Here is a 19,630-nt window from a genome sequence, read left to right on the forward strand (position 1 = left end):
TACCTGCTTCCCTTTTGTTCCGCCCTCCACAAGCATTTTGTGGTTTTCTGATTTTGTTTTTGTGTCATTATTCCTTGATATTTGTGTTGTTGCCAAGTGTAAGTACATTACAGTAAGCACATTCTTTTTGCCAATGATGACGTAATGCTGGTGTAGTGATGTGACATATAATAGGGGGTCTGTGCAGGTTGTTCTATTTTGATAATTGCTCTTCCTGCGTCTGACTTTCTGCAGCTTGCTGCTGGATGTTATTGACACAAACCTGCAACCAGTTTCAAGACATTTCTGTAGTTCCTGTCACCATCTGGGAGATATTGAAGCTGTCAGAATGTCCTACATTTCCTACATATGCTAAGTTCTCCCATGAACGTTTTTTCCCAGTTGCTCATATATAACATGACATGATTTCAGTATCCCAAATCCCAAAATGTCAGCTCATAACCACGAGCTGAGAGCTTTGGGGAGTTACATGGCTGGGATGTTATTTGAGGATATTGTGATCCAGATTTGTAAGATTTAAACACACACATTTTAACCCTTTCACGTCTAGTGTATCCTATTTGACACATACACCTGTACATCATCAGTGTGATAATTCATCTGTGTTTTATATGTTTAAGATAAACAAACTATGAGCATCGTGAGTTTTTTTTTTTGTAATTTGTCAAAAGGTTCAATAAACACTCCAGTTTCCAAAACAGAAATGTCTGGCAATTATTTCATGGTTCAGGTTTTAAAAGGTCACGATACTACAGTTTGAGACTATTAAGCATTATAACAGATTATCTGGATTTTGTGCTGTATAAAAATGTGAGATGTTCCACACTCCAGAAAAACAGAATCCAGGTAGCAATGATGTTTTCCTTCAAAACAATATTAAAAATTAAGAAAACAACTAAAATTTCTTGCAGACCAGGTTGCTCGTCCTGCTGAGGTCTCGTCACAGCTGCTTAGGGATCACTTGACTCTCATGGTTGTGACGGTAACATTAGACAGCATTACTCTGTTTAATGCCTGAAGCACAGCTGCCATCAACTCTGACTAATTGGATTATCTTCCTGGGGCAGGTAAGCAAAGAACGTCAAACGTCAGAGTGCAATGTCCTGAAACTTTGTCCTGTGTGCTTTGTAGCAACGTTAGAGTTATACAATGATTTATTTACCCCTCTGACATTTATTTGACCTATAATAAACATCAGGAACAAGTTATGAGAAAAGCTTTGTCATTTCTGAGGGGCGGACGTGATGTGGGAGCAGGAATTAGATTGACCAAGCACCAGTCAGAGCGTATGTCCTGTGTGTGGCCATGTGCAGCATACACAGTGTTTTACTCCTCCTCTGGCCACAGCTGAGTGTTTTCAAGGTTCAATATAACCTTCATCTTCTCTTTGTCTTCTACATTGTTGCTGCTGTAATTTTGTTACAAATATTACAGGAGAGAAGGCTCCACTGGGATGTACACGACAATATCCGGCCTTAAATGAAGAATGTTGTGTGGTCAAGGAGGAGCAGAGGAGAAAGAAGTGACAGAGAGGAGACGCTCGAATGGACAAAGAGCTTTGCCAGAAATTCAGGACAGTGCTTGTGTAGTTAAACTGACAGATTATGGAAACATAAAGTTTGTTTTATGTTCTGTTTGCACTGAGCAGACATCTCCGGTCCCTGGGTCGCTCATGTAACCTCCCTCCTGTTCTGTGAACCCAAACTGTGCAGCACAATCTGCCACGAGCACCTAACACTGATAATATACATATACATATGCATACATATAAATACTGAGCCTTCAGGCTGGTGCATTCTCCAGACATGCTGGAAAACTAAGCAATTGCTCTAAAACTATGACAAAGGAAAAATCTAAATGCGTTGAGAGGTCAGATGGAACTATAAAGTCCAAAAACATATGGCTGTATGAAATTGTGTTGTTGGTCTGACCAGCAGTGAAGCACGTGGACAAAAGCAGCAGTGCGGCTGCATTTGATGACCTCAAAAAACCATAGAAAAACAGAAATACAGATTGGAAATGAAGCACAAGGTTTGGATTGAGGGCAGCGGACCTGGAAATGATCACACATCCAGTCAGACTGGCCAGACGAAGCGCCGCAGTAGGTGGTGCGACCACGAGAGACGAGAGAGAGAAGAAGAGAGAGAAGTCAGACGGACTCCTTTCATCTAATTTCAGCCCCAGTGGCAGCCATTTACAATTACAGAATGCAAATAGTCAATACAGCCAGTCTCTCTGCTGATGATATCGTGTGCTTAGATCATATAAAGGCATCGATGTTAAACAGAGACGGTTTCATGACTAGTTGATTACTAAAAAACTGGAAACTGGTTCGATCCGGCTGTCATACCCCATCCTTTCTCTGTGTGATAGTTAAACACACCATCTACAGTTTCCTGGAGTCCAAGGTGACGTCTTGTTTTGTCCAAAAAGTCCATTTGAGAAGCTGGAACCCTAAAAAACCTTCCTAAAAAAGTCTTGTAATAACACTGTGGTTCATTAATTTAATGTCCATGTGTTTATAGACCAATCATTTCTGCAGTAAAATGTACTTTGTTACTTTCCACCTCTGGTATTTGGTTATAATTAGTTGTGAAAATGACAATTGCAAGAGGCCATAACGAGACAGGAAGGGCAGGACAGGCGTGTGTGTAATGATCTGTGGAAATGCCAACAGTGGAGCATGAGAGCCAGGAAGTAGACACACACACACACACACACACACACACACACACACACACACACACACACACACACACACACACACACACATAAACTGACACGTTGCTCACTATAAGTCTAATTATAAGTGTCCTTAGAAAATGGACAAGACTGTTAGGACCTTCTCTCTCTGTCCACGTCGTCATTTCCTCCTCTCGAGCTGTTTCCTGTGAAACCGGAGGTGTGAAGGTAATTAATCCAAAGTAGACGAGACATCTGCCCTGTCTCCCTCCGCTGGACAGTTATTGATCAGAAAAGAAGAGGAGATTGCACAAAGTAATGGTGTGATTGTGCTCTTCTTTTCATGCTGTATCTTTTGTCCTCTCTACTCATTACTGCCAACCACACTTACAGCCCCAATTCTACATTTATCCATTAGCACCATCTTTTGTAACTTTGCCATATTTTCCCAATCACTCTTTCATGACCCACATCACCCTTTGCCTCCTCCTCTCCTCAACCCTCCCATCTGTTCGTCCCTCGTTTAGTCACATCTCCTGGGCTCTTCCCCTCTGAATGAATTAGATGAATTAGTCTGAAAGGATTTACAGGTGAACTGTGTTTCCTAAACGCACCTTACATTAAAATGGTAGATAGGCTGTAACACTACATCCACCATTCACCCATCATTCATACTGTGATGTCGTCATTCACACGCACTCACACGCAGGACAAAATGTGCTTGGCTGTCAAAAGTAGAAGCAGTCATGAGGTGAAATTGTCCCTTTTTGCAAAGTTATCCTCGTAGAAAGGAACTGAATTAATTAGGATTTTCACACTTACAGAGCAAGTGAAATGACATTCGCATCATAAGCATTCTTGTGGGATTCAAACAGTTTTGTATCGCTTTTCCTCGACTGGAGGAACAACTGAGACAGGTTATTTTTAAATAGGTACAATTCTCATCTATAATTTCAGTCTTTCAAGGCTTCACCTGCAGAACGTCACTGAAAAAACACCCAACGACCACAAAACAACATTGTTGTTGTCTCTCATGGCTGTGAACTGTCAGGAGTTACAAACAGCAGATATTCATTATTATAATGTCATTTTGACATTTGTCATTTTTCTATGAGGCGACATAAACAAGTCATGTAAACAAGAAACACGGCTTTTAAAGTTTCTAAACCCAAAAACCCTTTTGTGCACAAATTTGTAATTTGCACTCTATAAGAAAGAAACATTGCATTTTAAACATGTCAGATATTTGCGTAGTTTTTAAATTTTTACTGCTACTTTTACTACTCCTTTTACTGCTTGTTTAGTACATTAGGGTGAACAGCTGACTGCACAATGCACTGACACACAAACCAACACAACTGTATAAACTGTGATATATAAAATGAAGAAATGGCTGATTCATGAACATAAATTAGCTTTTTGTTTCTCTCTATGAGGCCTGCTGGACTCTGTACTCAAAACGAGTTGATCATGCAGTTGTGTTTGCTATCGAGCAACAAATACTGTCATGGCCAACTAGAGAGCACTCTCCCTTAACTACCATCTTTTTACATTAATGTTAAAGCAACTACACAAACTAGCAACTCTCTCTGAATCACTCTGAGACTAAGGCTGAGGAAAATAGCTAAAGCAAAGTGAATGATGACACAGTTTTTTTTATAAGCTGAGTAAAGTCTCTGAACCCATCTCATCAAGTCTAAGATGCATCAGGTCTTTTGGAGGTTTCAGGCTTTCCTCACGGCTGACTGCCAAACACAGGTGGAAGCAGAAACATGCCTTCGCTCCGTTCAGGTGTGTTGCTACAGGACAGACGTGTTGTGCGTGCCAGCTAAGTGACGTGCCTAAACAGCACAGAGCCATAATTAATGTTGTTAGCTACGCCTGTGCTTTTCCTGCGTGCATCCTCCATCTATTTTTATCCAACAACAGCGATGTGTGACAAGCTCTCCCTGTCTGTAAATACAACAGACAATCAATAATTAATAGTTCAGTCAAGGACAGAATATTAAGGGCAAAGGACGGATAAATAATAAAAGACAACAATCATAAAACTCCTCAGAAATAATAGTAATAGGTGAGTTAAGTGTGAGTTCAGCAGCTAAATAAAGGACTGAGAGTATTGATTAGCTCTCAGAGGAAGAACGTGATCTGGTTGGCTGATCACTTTTCTTTCCTTTCTCAGCCTCACGTTCCTCCCGAGCACACTTTGACTACACTGTTCAAACTGTTCTCGCACCGACAACCTGTTCGACCGGCAGATAAAGGAAAAGGCTGAAAGGCGTTCGATAGAAGAATTGTAAAAGTTACACAAGATCGTATCACAAACATTAAAAGAACGAAGCTCGCTCCTTTGTTGACAGTCGGTTCTGTGTTTACATCAAACTTCAGCTGTTAATCAAACACAGCACACAGATATTGTCATTGTGAGTGCTGCTTGCTCTTGGTGTGTCGTTGTTATGCTTAAAATCAAAGATTAACTTCTTTGATACGTTTAAGATCCATCACACCTTTTTAATATCTGTATGTTCCACAAGAGCAGATAAGGATTGTTCACCGTGTGGTTCTTGGCCACATTATGAACAGATAAACACGGTGGAGCAGCACGCACAATATTTCTTACAGTACTTAAGTATGGACTGTAGTGATACACTGAGGATCTGACCCACGTGGCCCTGACACCTCTGACATACTCCTAAAGTCAGTGAATCTTTAATCCTAAATACGTACCCACCAGATCTAACTCTTGATTTTGGATTGCTCTTTTTGTTGTGCATTGGTTTTCATTATTTTACTGTTTATCTTTATGGTGTTTTAGTTTGGAGGATGAATTATATTACATTTCTGTGAAGATACATGTGGGTCTAACTGTAAAAGGGCCTCCTAAATCCTCCTCAATCCAGTTTCCAGAGTGTAAATTGACGTGTTAACACTAAATGTGAAACAACTCATCTAACCCATGTATGTATGTACTAGTTTGTCACTCAGCTACAGAGTAAAGCTGCATGAAAATGGTGTAAAAGTGGGCAGCTGTGCCTCAGAGGTAGAGCAGGTCGTCAGTTTGATCCCAGACTCCTTGAATCTGCACATCAACGTGTCCGTAGGAAAGACTATGAGCGTATGAATGACTCATTTCCTCCTGATGGCAGGCGTATGAACGGGTGAATGAAACATTTGAGTGGCTGAAAAGACTAGAAAGGTCCAATACAACTACAGAGTATTTACAAATGGATTATTATTATTATGGCTTATCAATCACATCCCAGTGCCGCATGTTATTTTGCTTTTCACATGAAACTGAGGAGGCTGGGGTGGCTGGACGGGTCAGACACTGGACTTTCACCCAGGAAACCGGGTTTGTTTTCTTAGTCTAAACTTTACTTCTAAATAAAAGTTGCATATTTATTATTGTTAACTCGACTGTGGAACGAGATCTGTGTTTAATGAAACGCTAAAAGTTTGAAATGTGTAGACATGATACAAGCGATGTGGAGTGTTATTTATACGCCACGCCATGAGATCACGTTGATAAATCAGGTTGAAGTCTTACTTTAACTGGCTGCCTGGTTGATGCTTCGCTGTCTTCAGACACACAATCACTCTGCTGATTGACGCTCACGTCTATCAATGATTAGTTCTCTCAGCAGAATCTTTCAGCCGCTCAGGTTTTTAGAAAGCACAAAGAATGGAGCCTTTTCCCTCCAAAATCCATGCAAATAGAGTTTAATGGATTGATTCGGTGCTCGGTTGTTTGTGTGTGGTGGGCCGGTTAAACCGGGGGGGGGGGGGGGGACCATACAGGAACAGCTGGGTCTGTTTTTGTCCCTCTTGACAGTTCAGGTTTGTAAAAGCTGACTGGAGAAGTGAAGCGGTGCCTCCGTCTCCTTCAGTCAGCGTTCAGTCCGGGCTTGATGTGCTCGGCATACCTGCCGCTTCAAATGCTAATTGTCACGTCTGATCACAGGAAAGGGTGACAAATGATGCAATTAATTCTGAGAAACTCCAGCTGTGTCTTGCACAGGCGGTCCCACAGGCGAGCGACACGACTGTGCAGCTTTTATCAACCTTTTCAGGGTGAAGAGACGTGACGAGCAGAGAGCAGAGCTCACCTGCCTGGAATGACCCTGCTGCATAACACCAGGCACTTCAAAACAAAGAGAATTCATATTTCAGGTGTAATCTACATGCATTTGAGACAGAAAATGAAGCGTGGCCCTCCTGAGGGACAAGCTGTTCCAGTGGCTGAGCTTTTTTTTTTTTCCTTCTGAGCCACTGAAGGGAGGATAATGGATGAATCACCTCTGATTCAGTTGGCTCACCTTCTACCTGAGCTGCCGAAATGAAACAGGTCCAGGCCAGGTTGACCAATAATACCTTTAATCCAGACATCTCCTCGCCTGATAAGTTTTCTTGATTGTTTTGGCTGCTCTGCCAAGTGAGAGACGGTAATTTGATAAGAGGAAGCAAATGTGCACGCGTTCTTTTGATTAAAAACCCGCTGCAGAAAGGCATCCGGCGGCCTGCTGTGTGTGCTGCAGCGAGCCTTACACACAGGTGTGTATGAAAGAGTGGGTTCACCTGTAACATGCAAGCAAATACCAAAACATCTGCACTATTTACCTTCCAAACTCACATGTAGAAGCCTTGTTATTTGACTGAGAGGAGAACGGTAAATAAAACCTGGTTCAGAGCCCCTAATCTAAACTTAACCATGACCATAACCGTACTAAACCTAGAAGCTTTTATTAGACTTTAGTCCTTCTGGTGTAAGAAAACTACCAGGGAAGATGCTGGTGAAGAGAACAGGATCTATTGTTGCTGCAGATGCTCTGGTTCAATACTAAACATCAATACACACCAAACTTTTCTATGGATTTCTGTTATTGAGCCATGACAAAGGCCAAAAAGTAGCCTGCAGCAGACTATGTAAGGGCGTGTTTCTAAATATCCGTATGGTGAAAAGGCCTTTTGCTCTTTGGGAGATCAAACTGAAGCAGTTGTTGATCACTCGCGTCCCCGACTAGACAGTTAAGAGGAGTCAGCAGTCAGCGATGAAAAACTTCACTGCAACTGTGAGAGATGGTTCAGAATACGGACAAAAAGTTTTAGGCTGATCCAGTGTTTTTTTTTACTTTAACCATGGACACACACACACACACACACACACACACACACACACACACACACACACACACACACACACGATCCCCTCCAGGAGATAATTAACTCCTTTAAATCATAATAATGATCTGTAGTTTAAGGTTGATTCACACTGTCTCACACACATTCAGTACTTTGGAGCTGATGTAATTTAGTCAAAACACATCAGAACTGCTGTAAAACACTGAAACAGTGAAATCTGAGAACAGTCGGAGGAAGACGGTCGTTGTTTTCGACATAGTTTCTCTACCAATAAATATGACTTTGAGAGTCTGTGAGACTGTAACCTAGAGGATGGTGGTGATTATCCTTTAATGAGGAGCCTCAAAACAGCGATCGGTTCCCTGGACAGAAGAAATGTGGGAGCTCGCTGGCTTTTTCTTCAACTCCTGACATTTAGTGCCGAAGCCCCAACACCTTTCAACAGCCTGAAATGAGTCTAATTGAAACACATACATCTGCTGCATAGTCAACAGGGAGGACAAAACAGTTTTTCACAGCAATCACGGAGTGCAACCAGCTCGGTGGGTGTGTTTGCTGTTACAGGTGACTTTCTGCTGTATTGTATAACCCATAATTTGTGCCCTGTGCTCTCCCCTCAAACTCCAAACTGAGAACATGTCAAATTCAGTCCTGGATGTCTATAATTTTACAACATGGCAGAACTAAAGCCCCCTCAGGAGTGCCACTGATGGCCCACGAATGAAAGTGCCTCCAGAGATTGGGGTTTTTGATTCTAATGTGTTTCATTCAAGTATTTTTTTAAAAAAAAGAATGGAGCTCAGCATGGGCTGAGAAAAGGTTCTGCTCTGAAAGCAGCATCATTCAGAAACATCACAGTGAGACAGTTGGAGGAGAGGAAGAGAAAGAGCCTGCAGCATGAACGCTCTCATCAAAGGTATCTAAGTAATTAATGTTATTACTGATGTCTGCCATTTGTCTTTTGTGGAGAGGAGCAGAGTGTTTGGGGTGTTCTTAGTCAAATTAAATGGTTTGACGTAAAGTTTGGAGACACCTGAGAAAGTCAAGCAAGTATGAAAAAAACAGCCAAACTTGATTTTGTCTTGATTTTAAATAAGATTTTTGGGGATTTAGAGGATAATGATGATGTTATTCTATTTTTTTTTAAATTTATTATCACATGAAAAAACAATAAATGATGTCAGAAAGTGTCACAGAATAAAACATTGTTCTTTTTGATTCTTTAATCTTTAATTCTCTAAAAGAGCTGTGCACAAATGGAGCATTTGGTGGGAACTAGTTTCCGCACCAGATTAGTTGACAACACTGGAGACTGAAAGAGGATTAAAGGAGCATTCAAACTGATTTGGTTGTGCAATTTCTTTTGGTGCTTGCTGTGTTTTATAGGCGTCATTCAACCTCACTTCTGTCTGCAATGCTCTCTTCTCCTTCCTTCATATGGCTGAAGAAGAAGAGGAAGAGGAGGAGAACGTTACAGTGTTTTAATGTAACCTCTGAAAGCTCACCTGAGATGATGTAGATTCAAGATGGGATTATGTAAGGATTATGAGGAGTCTAGAAAAATGTCATCTCAGTCAGTCGAGTCAAAGTAGATCTAAAATATAGAATAATAAAGACGAGTATTGACTCACATTCATTCTCTGGAGGCTTATCCTGACCATCGCCATCAACACTACACATCCTAACCCTCTTAGCTCTAATCTTCACTCCAAAACCTCGAGGGGATCTGATGTTTCTAACCCCAGATGGAAGAAGAGTCCCGATTATGTCGGTATACTTTTGCTGCTGTAAGATGATTGAGACCCACCTGTCCTGGTGGAGCGGTTGCTCTCCTCCTGTTTGAGGATCTGGTTGCATTCTTCCTGAGCCTTCATGTGCTGAACTACCAGGGCGCAGTCTGGATGCATGGCTTCTGTCTGGGGAGAGAGGACACCACCGTTAAGCTGCACACCAAAACACTCAGCAGTGTTGATGATGATGATGATGATGATGATGATGATACAAGGTTTGGCGGGCGGCTACATTAGCAGTGTTCACGCTGACCATCACACCAGAGGTCTGCAGCAGCCACTGGATTAATCACAGCAGTAATGATTTGATGGGAACCACAGTGATGACAGATGATATGAATGTCAAATTGAAATGCAATGACAGTAACTCCTATGAAAAATAATTATAAGCCTTCAAATTTCCATTAATATTTTTTCAATCAGTATAATATAAGCACAAACAGTGATATTTCTTCAGAGCTATTTAAAGCTGAAATCTATAAATCCATACAGTTACAATATTGGCATGTATTCTACTGCTATTGATCACAAAACACAGCCATCCCATTGGTGATTTTTGTAGCACACACTGAAAATCAGCCCACAGAAGAAGAACATCTAATACACTTTGGTAGCTGGCACATACTCTAACTGATTGATTCACTGGTTCACACATCCAGCTACAGTAAAAGCATCGCTGCAGAGGCCAGAAGGACGAGCGTGAATATCGGTTTATAAGCCTCCACTCTGTGGAAATAAACAAAGCATTTCAAGGCATTCAAGCATAATGCAGAACATGGAAAGTTGTATATTTCAGCCTTTTTAGATTCTTTTGAAGAAACAGGCCGACAGAGGAAGCCTGCGCTGTGGGCTTCTGGGAGTTTTTCACCGAGGTCACCAGAGTTTGCTCGCTGGCACAAACAGGAAGCCATTTAAATGCGTAAAGTGCATTTTGTGTCCGTGTTGACCTTGTGACAGTATTAACAACACAAAGAAAATCCCTTTAGAAACTACATTATCCAACAGCTCTTGATACCAAGTGAGCAGTGTTGGCTGTAAGTGCTGAATACTGAGGCATCGATCTGTCCATTTTTAAAGATAGACAGCTGGTCATAAAGCGTTTAATCTACCGTACTGTTGCCCTTCCCTCTCGCCCTACTTGAAAACCCAGAGATTGTTAGCACTCTCCCGTCAGAGATGAACCTCTGTACGGTAATCAGCACCCCTGACAGCTGAAACGTGGGAGTTCAGCAACTTCTCCTGACATCTACTGTCAAGGCTTCTCTCTGCACCTCCCCTCACGCCTTCCTGCAGAACGCTGAGAGGACACAGCCCTGCAGACCCATACAGGCCTCTAATAAGCACCTATGATGTGTGTAAATTTACATATGCTGAGACAATCGAAATCCCGGCAGCATCCTCACCCTGCAGCTCCGTTAATTCCGTGCAATCATGCCACAAAATTGATATTGTACGCTGTCAAGTGAGAAATAATCCCACAAACTGTGTTGTGCGTCTAATTGATTTCTCTGGTGAGTGTATTTGGATGGAAACCGTCACAGGGAGAACACCTGCCTGTTGGACAGATGGAGACACCGGTGAGCGCAACATTTGACCTCATCCTCTCACGGCGCTGCGGTAACCAGGATTAACAGGAGAGGAGACGCTCGCCGCTATTGGACAGAAACACCTCCTGGCCTGCTGCAGGATGTCTAACCCTACAGCTGTCAAGTTGTTGTTGTCAATCTGTGGGCTTCTGTGGTGTGTGTGTGTGTGTGTGTGTTTTTCCTCACTGATCCAGTTGTTGGAAAAATGAGAAAATGAAGTAGGCGCTCACTCTGGTGTTGGCAGCGTCTACTCTGAGTTAAAACTGTGAGAAAAGGGAGAGAATTATTTGATCAAATAAATAGAAGCAGAAGCGTTCCTGTCTTCTAAGAATCACATTAATATACAATTAAAGGTTGAGCCAAATATATATTAACTTTTTTTCTGACACAGAGTTGCTTCACTTGCTCAAACAGCTGCAGGTTTTGATCTTCTACTTTATACAGTAAATCCAGACTTTCTTTTCAGTAACCCTATCAGTTCCTTGTATAACGCCGGCTATCATGCCTGGATGATACTGTACCATGAATAACGACATCAGACATCCTCCTTATTTTCCAACAGCTCTAAATTCAGCACCCTCGTTTTTCTATTTTAAGGCTTATCTAATAAACCCACAGTGGTTAGCTACACACATACATCTGTACGTGAGATGAAAAGTACAAATGTGTATACAATTTATTTAAACTGGGTGGCCTATAAACCCCTACACCATTAATAGTTTATACCTGCAGCAGAAACAAATGAGTCTGTGTAGCTGGAAAGCTTGATCTGGCATTTCACTGTGACACCAGACGGCACGATCATATCTGCCCTGCGGGTTTATGGAACTTCTTATATACAAGTGAGATAGGAGCACAACGCTGCTGTCTTATGAAGCTACACAATGTCTGTGTCGTTATGAGCAGAGAGTCTGCTGTAAGGCGTTTGACTTCATAGACTTCATGGATACTGAATTATAAAATCAGATTGTGTGTGTGTGTGTGTGTGGGTGCTTCACTTCAATGCACTTCAATTATTGTAATCCTTGATCCTAAATGGCAACAGTTTACATGGCTGCAATGTCATTTAAATTCAATCACAGTCTTAACTGGCCTGTTATCGCAGGGCGCCGATCGCCCCCAGCAAACCTTTTACGGAGCCGCCGCCATCATTTACATTCAGGCTTTCACAGCGATAGAAAGGACAGGTAATCAGCTGGTGTCATTAGAGAGCAGGAGGGTTTGTTGTGTTATTAGCCCTCTAATGTTTTCAATCTGCATCTTACCTCCGGGACGTGTTCACGCTCGTGATGCACAGGTGGAATGAATCCATCAGAAATTCCCGCCGTGCTGACATTAACGGAATATTTTGGAACGTATACAAATTTGCTTTCTCAGGTCAAAGTGTCAAAGAGCCTCGAGCAGACGTTCGTGGTTCCCAGATGATAAATTCTTTTAGCTTCACCTTGACGCTGACATTTCTTTTCTTTTTTCAAGTCTTAACGACATCAACGTCAGATGGATTGCCATGAAATTGGATGCAGACAATAATGTTGGCCTCAGGATGATTTGTGACTTTGATCATCCAGGTGAACTGATGACATTCCCACCAGGCTGAGCTGTGCTTCATGTTTAGTGCTAATATTACTGTGCTAACATGCTAACCTCAGACTGTAACTATGGTAAAAGCTAAACCTGCTAACTGTTTCTGAGCCTCTTCAGCCTCACAGATTTGTGACCTCCAGAAAGACGCAATGTCAACAAGATTAGCGAAGGAAAAAAGGATAAATGCAAGTAGCATAACAACATCTTTATCTCTTTCATATCCCATTAATCATCTCACGACGCATCACATTCATCATGAGCCATCATCCCGACATGCAGATTGGGAACCACAAGCTTCAACTACCAACATTTTAGCAGCATAACAAATTCAAACCATCAGGCAGCTTAAGAGCTTTCCTGCCTTTGTTTCCGGCAATTGAATTCTGTCATTCATTCCTGGCACCAAAAATCAATTAAATACCCGTCATTTGGACAAAACACGAATGGTTACTCACAGAATCTATATAAATTAGAACACATTACCTCCACTGAACTCTCTGCACTGGTAACCTGTGGCCTTTAGAATTGATTTTAAGGGTTACGGCTTATTTTGAAGGCAGAGGCACATCTTGCCTCTGGCTGGAGACAGAGGGCAGTGACTCATTCTCATTCGATGGCTGAAAGACTCTGAAGGAGCCCTCTGTTGAAAATTAGAATAGAAACCTGAGTGTTCTTTTGTGAAACTGCATTAAAGGCTTTTTTATTAGCTTGCATTAGCATGGAACGTAATTACCAAAGTACTGTATTTGGGTATTTCTATGCCTCTAATTACTTCCACTGCATATTACAGGACAATATAATTATATATATATGTGTGTGTGCATGATGTTAATAGGCAGACTGAGATTTCACATAGAAAACTTTAAAAAAAGGGGAGGTGCTGGGGGGGTTGCTGAGAATACTGTGCCCCTGTCTGGACTGATTTGGACCATTTGGACACCCTGCTTAGCACAGCCATGCAAATCATAACAGGACGATTACCCCCTGCTCCCCTTCAACACTTAGTGGTCGGGTTAAGATTCCCCCCACCTACACCGACAGCTTGGAAGAAAACCCCACCAGCTGACTTTACTTTACCGTCTAACCTGCTTAGGAACCAGAATGGGAGTCCAACGATGCCCCAAACAAACTCGCCCCACACTCAACCCCACACGTGGCTGCTCGTGGCCTCTGTTTGGCCGGCGTTCACAGGCAGGGCAGCAGGCCAAGCCCACTGTGTGCTTGTGGAGGGGAGCAAACGATGGAGCACATCACGGAAGCTCCCCCCCTCCCCGTCTTCTTAAAGCAGGATTAGCGTCGCTCCACACAGCTGACACTGGCTGCTGCTTGGCTCGAGGACTTTACACTCACTAAAGTAATCATGGGAAGAGATGCTGTAAAGTGAGAATGCTTTAAATCAAATGAATATTTGGTGCGACCACACTTTGCCTTCAAAACAGCATCAATTCTTCCAGATACACAGTTTTTGAAGGAACTCGGCAGGTAAGTTGTTCCAAACATCTCGGAGAACTAAGCACAGATGTTCTGAGGATGTCGGCTGCCTCAGATCCTCCTGTCTCTTCATGTGATCACAGACAGACTCAATGATGCTCTGTGAGAGAGGGCACACCATCACTTCCAGGACTCCTTGTTCTTCTTTACACTGAAGATAGTTCCTAATGACATTAGCTGTATGTTTGGGGGTCGTTGTCCTGCTGCAGAATAAATTTGGGGCCAATCAGACGCCTCCCTGATGGTATTGCTCTGACCAAATCCTCGCCTCCATTTGCAGAAGTCACTTGTGAACAAACTGCCTTCTGCTGCAGCCAAATATTTCAGATTTTTGACCCATCAGTCCAGAGCACCTGCTCCCATTTTTCTGCACCTCAGTTCCTGTTTTGGTGCATAGCTGAGTCGCTTTCCACGTCAGAGTAATGGCTCTTTAGCCACAATTCTTCCATGAAGACAACTTCTGGCCAGACTTCTCCAGGCAGTAGATGTTGTACCTGGGTCCCATTTGTTTCTGCTAGTCTGAGCTGATGACACTTGTGGATATCTTCGGATTTTGAAGGGAAGTAAACATTTCATCTGCTGCACAAGTGTCCTTGGCACTGCATCTATGTCTACTCAACGTTGCCGGTTTCTTTGTGCTTCACCAAAAGAGCTTGAGCAGCACATCACCCCAGTCTGCTTTGAAATCTTTGCCTGGTGGAGACCTTGCTGATGCGGAAGAACCACCTCATGTCTTGTTGCTGTGTCTTCACCAACCTCAGCTTGGTAGCAGAGTTTGGCCGTTCCTCCCCCAGATCCTACAAAGGGTGGTAGCACCAAATATTGATTTGATTTAGATTTTTCTTTTTTTATAAACAATAAAATTTGTATATTTTTGAAAGCATTCTTACTTTACAGCATGTCTTCACACCTGCCTAAGCCTTATGCACAGTACTGTATCTAATTATTTCATTAACAATCTGCGTAAGGAGTACTGTTACTTCTACTTTTCTTGACAGCAAGCTAAATGTATGTGTACATTCAGTGTTACTCACCATAATACATTGTGTGTAACCTTGAGCTCTGACAAACGTGGTTTCCATTCTCTTCCTCATAAAACATTTCTGCATTGTATGTACAGAGTATGGCGTCATCCGCGTGCACTTGCACAAGTGAAATAAAACGGGCACCCACTGCACATTTCCATGCATTCCCCTTCAGCTCACCAGAGCATTTCAGCATCCATCCATCCATCCATTATCTATACCGCTTATCCGTCAGGGTCGTGGGGGAGCTGGAGCCTATCCCAGCTGACTTTGGGCGAGAGGCGGGGTACACACTGGACTGGTCGCCAGCCAATCACAGGGCCACATACAGACAGACAGACAACCACTCACACTCACACCTACGGGCAACTTAGAGTTGCATTTCAGCATCTTTTAGTGAACTGTTTCTCTTGAACAGCCCAAAATGATCCTGTTTCCAGCAAACAACCAACAAATGCCAATGTTGTGTTTGAAGCTTGTTCCACTGCCCCAAAAGGTCCATGAAAATCTATTGATGCAGCTATAAATAACATTTTAAATGCATGACTTTCCCTTATAGTGTAGCAGTCATACAGTGTGGTATAGCTGGTTTTACTTAAGTAAAAGCTCCTAATGATGCCTCAACTACTGTTGTACGTTCTTGCACATCTTGATGTCTATGTCTGTTCATCTGTTTTTGACAAAAGCCAAACTTAAGTAATGTAAGATCATGAATTACTGAGGCAATCTGTCAACCTGTTTTGGTATCGGAATTGGTATAAAAAAAAAAAAAAAAAGGGCACACAGTTATTTGAAAAGGGATAAAATTTCATCAAAGAGCAAAAAAAGAATGACAGAAAAGAAAAGCGAGAAAATGAAGTGATGGATAAATGAAGTCTCGTTGGAAAACAGCTCATAAAGAAGTGGACAACACTGAATCATTAACAGCTTCCAGGATCAGGAAACGTCATCGTCAAATTCTCCATCATGATTTAGGGGATTGACATTAGATTAAATAAATTCCTATAAGGATAAGATGGAATAAAGTAGGATTGTCCTCACCCTGAATTGTCTGCATTACTGGAATTTCAAACCGACGCATGTGCATATGCAGGGAAAAGAAGAAAATATGAATATTTCTCTTTGCTGCTCTCTGTCTGGAGCCAAAGGCAGCAGAGTCAAGTGAGTGTCCAGTGTTAATGGAGTCACAGGAGACACCACTGGATCTTCTCTTTTTATTTATTGAATATTTATTTCAGATATATATATATATATATATATATATATGTGTGTGTCTGATTTTTTTTTATAATATAACTGGTTGCTCCTGCTGGTGGAAGATTCGCTGAGCTTAATGTTTACTTTCTCAAATGTTGTCAAGTTTGTTATTTGGACACCAAAATGAAGCCAAACAGCAAGTCTGGATTATAAAACCACCACACAGAATAGCCGGTGGGGGATTTGACACTTCTCAAGACAAATGAATCATTAGGTGATTATGATAGTGAAGAGGAGGGCGGCCGGCGGATACCTGCAGGAAACACTTGTTCTGTTTTTGGGAGACCTTTTCCGCTTTGACACTTATTATTAACTTGGAATAACTTAGGCTGCATGTCCCATTGATTTCACTTCACTTTCACATTAAAAAATATTACAGAAACTGCTGTTTAATGGTAATAAACGTAAAACTGTCATAAAATCTATCTGAACTTCGACCTTTTTATTCCATCATGAACCCTCAAGAAGGTAGAGGGACATTTTGTTTTGCCTAGTTATGGAAAAATATAATACAGGAAAGAAGAAATTGATAAATAAGTAAACAAACATACAAATGAGAGAACAAGCACACTCAAGTATTTGATATTAAAAGTGGACATTATTCCTTTGACAAGTAAAATTGGTTAAGTCTGATATTTTACAGCTAAATATTTGTTTTCAGTCACCAGTGCTTGGATTGATCTCATCAGTATCATTGAACTACTGTTAAAAAGTAGTAGTTTATCTCCTGTCATACCTTTTAAAATCGGCTCCCTCTGCAAAATGTAGACAAGACTTGTTCTGTGCAAACCTCCACCTGAACACACACACTAACATCAACTGTGAACCTCATCGTGCCTGTGGTGAAGATCCCAAAGGTTCCCCACACTCACCGTTCCCCACACCGCCAGCTGCAGGAAGAGACCCAAGTGAAGAAATGTGGCCATGCATTTCAACCACGAGCTTCCGGAGGTGAACGCACTGTGCAGTAACATCTTTTAGGGTTTGTTCACTCAGAAAACTGCACACAAAAAAAGTAAAAAATATGTCCAAGGATGAAATCAGTCTTCGAGAATAACAAATGACTTCCTTGCTGAATGTCCAGACGTGACAACAATCCATGAACTGAGCCCCTTGCTGGCCGTGTGCCGGTGTGGATGCCGTGGCCGTGTGTCTGTCCGCTGTCCGGTGCAGGAGAAAGTCCGCATTACGCGCGGAGGAGAGCCGGGACTCGTCTGAGCCAAACGGAGTGCGCTCCTCCCAGAAAAGACGGAGCGGAGCGCACAGACGCAGCAGCGGCGCAGAGCTGACACATGGGAGAGGAGAGCAGAAGATCTGTGTGTGTGTGTGTGTGTGTGTGTGTGTGTGTGTGTGTGTGTGTGTGTGTGTGTGTGTGTGTGTGTGTATATATTGTATTTTATGTCCTGTGTTCTCTGATAGATATGTCTTTGTATAACGTAGGTGTGTATCTGTATCTGTCATCAAAATATCAGAAGCTCAAACACATCTTGGCTGCTAAATTTACCTTCAGACCCCACATTTCCTGATATTGACAATATTCTGTGATTAAAATAACTGAAGCACAATTTTCTTGAATTCGTGAGCAGTGAAACTGCAAATACCCTCAGTGGCTTTAGAGCTGCAGCCTTACTTGGTCTGGTATGACCAAGTGACTTATGGCGGCTGATGTTAGAAAACTTTAACTGTTGATGATGCTCTTTGTGCTTTGCTGCAGTGGCTCGCTCCATTTTGCAGGCTGCATGTCACACAAACAAAACGATATTTTCAGTTTATACATTTACCGTGGAAAAACTGAGAGAGTGTTGTGAACTGTGATAGATTTGATGTTGCCTGCAGTGTGTGTGTGTGTGTGTGTGTGTGTACAATAGACATGCCCTTGCAGTTATGTTTCATTACTCAGGACGCTTCATATAAACAGTTAGAATAAACATAAAGAGTGCAGGTTGGCAGCAGCCCACAGAGCAGCAGCATGTTTAGTGTGTGTGTGTGTGTGTGTTTGTGTGTGTGTGTGTGTGTGTGTGTGTTTGTGTGTGTGTTGGAGGCACCTGCACCTTGTAGCGGTCAATCAGATGACAGACGGAGCTTTTGGCTTTTCCACCGTGACCACCAGCAAAGACCTTCCTGCAGACAGCAGCACCTGTGAGCAGAGAGAGGAGTGGGGGTGGGTCTGACAGAATTAGACTGCACAGTTTAGTTTATATTTGTGCCTCATGAATATTGCAACGCTCCATCCTGGAGCCTGAATGATGCTCAGAATTATTCAGCCACTGTTGGTCCTCAGCAGATATGTGTGTTTACACATGTGTTTGATATGTATTTATCATATTGGGGGGGAAAAATCAGCTCTCACAGTCACAGTGTGTGACTCCAATCAGGGAACAAACATCCAGCACCCGAAAGATAAACCATTTATTTTAGAGAAATGGCCCATATATTTCTGGAACTGGTCCAAAAATGATTGTTTTCTGATTTGGGCTTTAGTTTAGGCTACGGAAACTGTTTAGTTCAGGTTTGAGAATCATCTCCATTGTTCAGTCACAAGTCCTCCCACCCGTCCTCCATAAAGACGTGATTTAAATCACATCCTCATTTATTCATTCCAACATAACAAGCATTAAATGGTTCAGTCCTACAGTGATCAATTGAGGTTTGGGTGATTTTTAGCAGTGAGAACATGAAAGATATTATATAAAACACTGATTTTACACTTTTAGACACTCAAATTTAACGGCAGAAAGTAAATCAGTGCCCCATGTAGAGAAAACATAACACTGTAGGACCATCAGCACCTCTTAGTGCTTCGTCTTCTCATAGTCTCTACTGTAAATATCTTACATCTTTATAGTTTTAATATTTAGGTTTCTTGATCATGTACCAATATACCAAGAAAGTCCATGTAATGTGAAAACTTACCTGGCAATAAATCAGTTTCTGATTCTGAAACATGGTGATTTTACACATTTGCAACTTCCCACTTCATCTGTGCTGCCATTTAGAGCTTTTAGATTTGGGACTGAAGTTCTCAGTGTGCAAAAGAGGTGATTTTATTTCACAGTGCTTCTCCATGAAGTTAAAC

The 19,630-nt window shown here is 42.0% G+C and overlaps 1 protein-coding gene across 1 annotated transcript in view; it reads right to left on the minus strand.

The window, feature by feature from the left end:
* Positions 1-17,528, minus strand: part of ghrhrb (growth hormone releasing hormone receptor b) — a 32,203-nt gene extending 14,675 nt beyond the window's left edge. Inside the window, exons 1-2 of the mRNA XM_070832511.1 lie at positions 17,427-17,528; positions 9,629-9,737 (exon numbers count right to left, since the gene is read on the minus strand). Of these exons, the coding sequence (XP_070688612.1) occupies positions 9,629-9,737; positions 17,427-17,528 (211 nt within the window). The remainder of the gene's footprint in view (positions 1-9,628; positions 9,738-17,426) is intronic.
* Positions 17,529-19,630: the final 2,102 nt, after the last annotated feature.

This window comes from Pempheris klunzingeri, chromosome 6 (assembly GCF_042242105.1).
Source record: "Pempheris klunzingeri isolate RE-2024b chromosome 6, fPemKlu1.hap1, whole genome shotgun sequence".
Classification (NCBI taxonomy): domain Eukaryota; kingdom Metazoa; phylum Chordata; class Actinopteri; order Acropomatiformes; family Pempheridae; genus Pempheris; species Pempheris klunzingeri.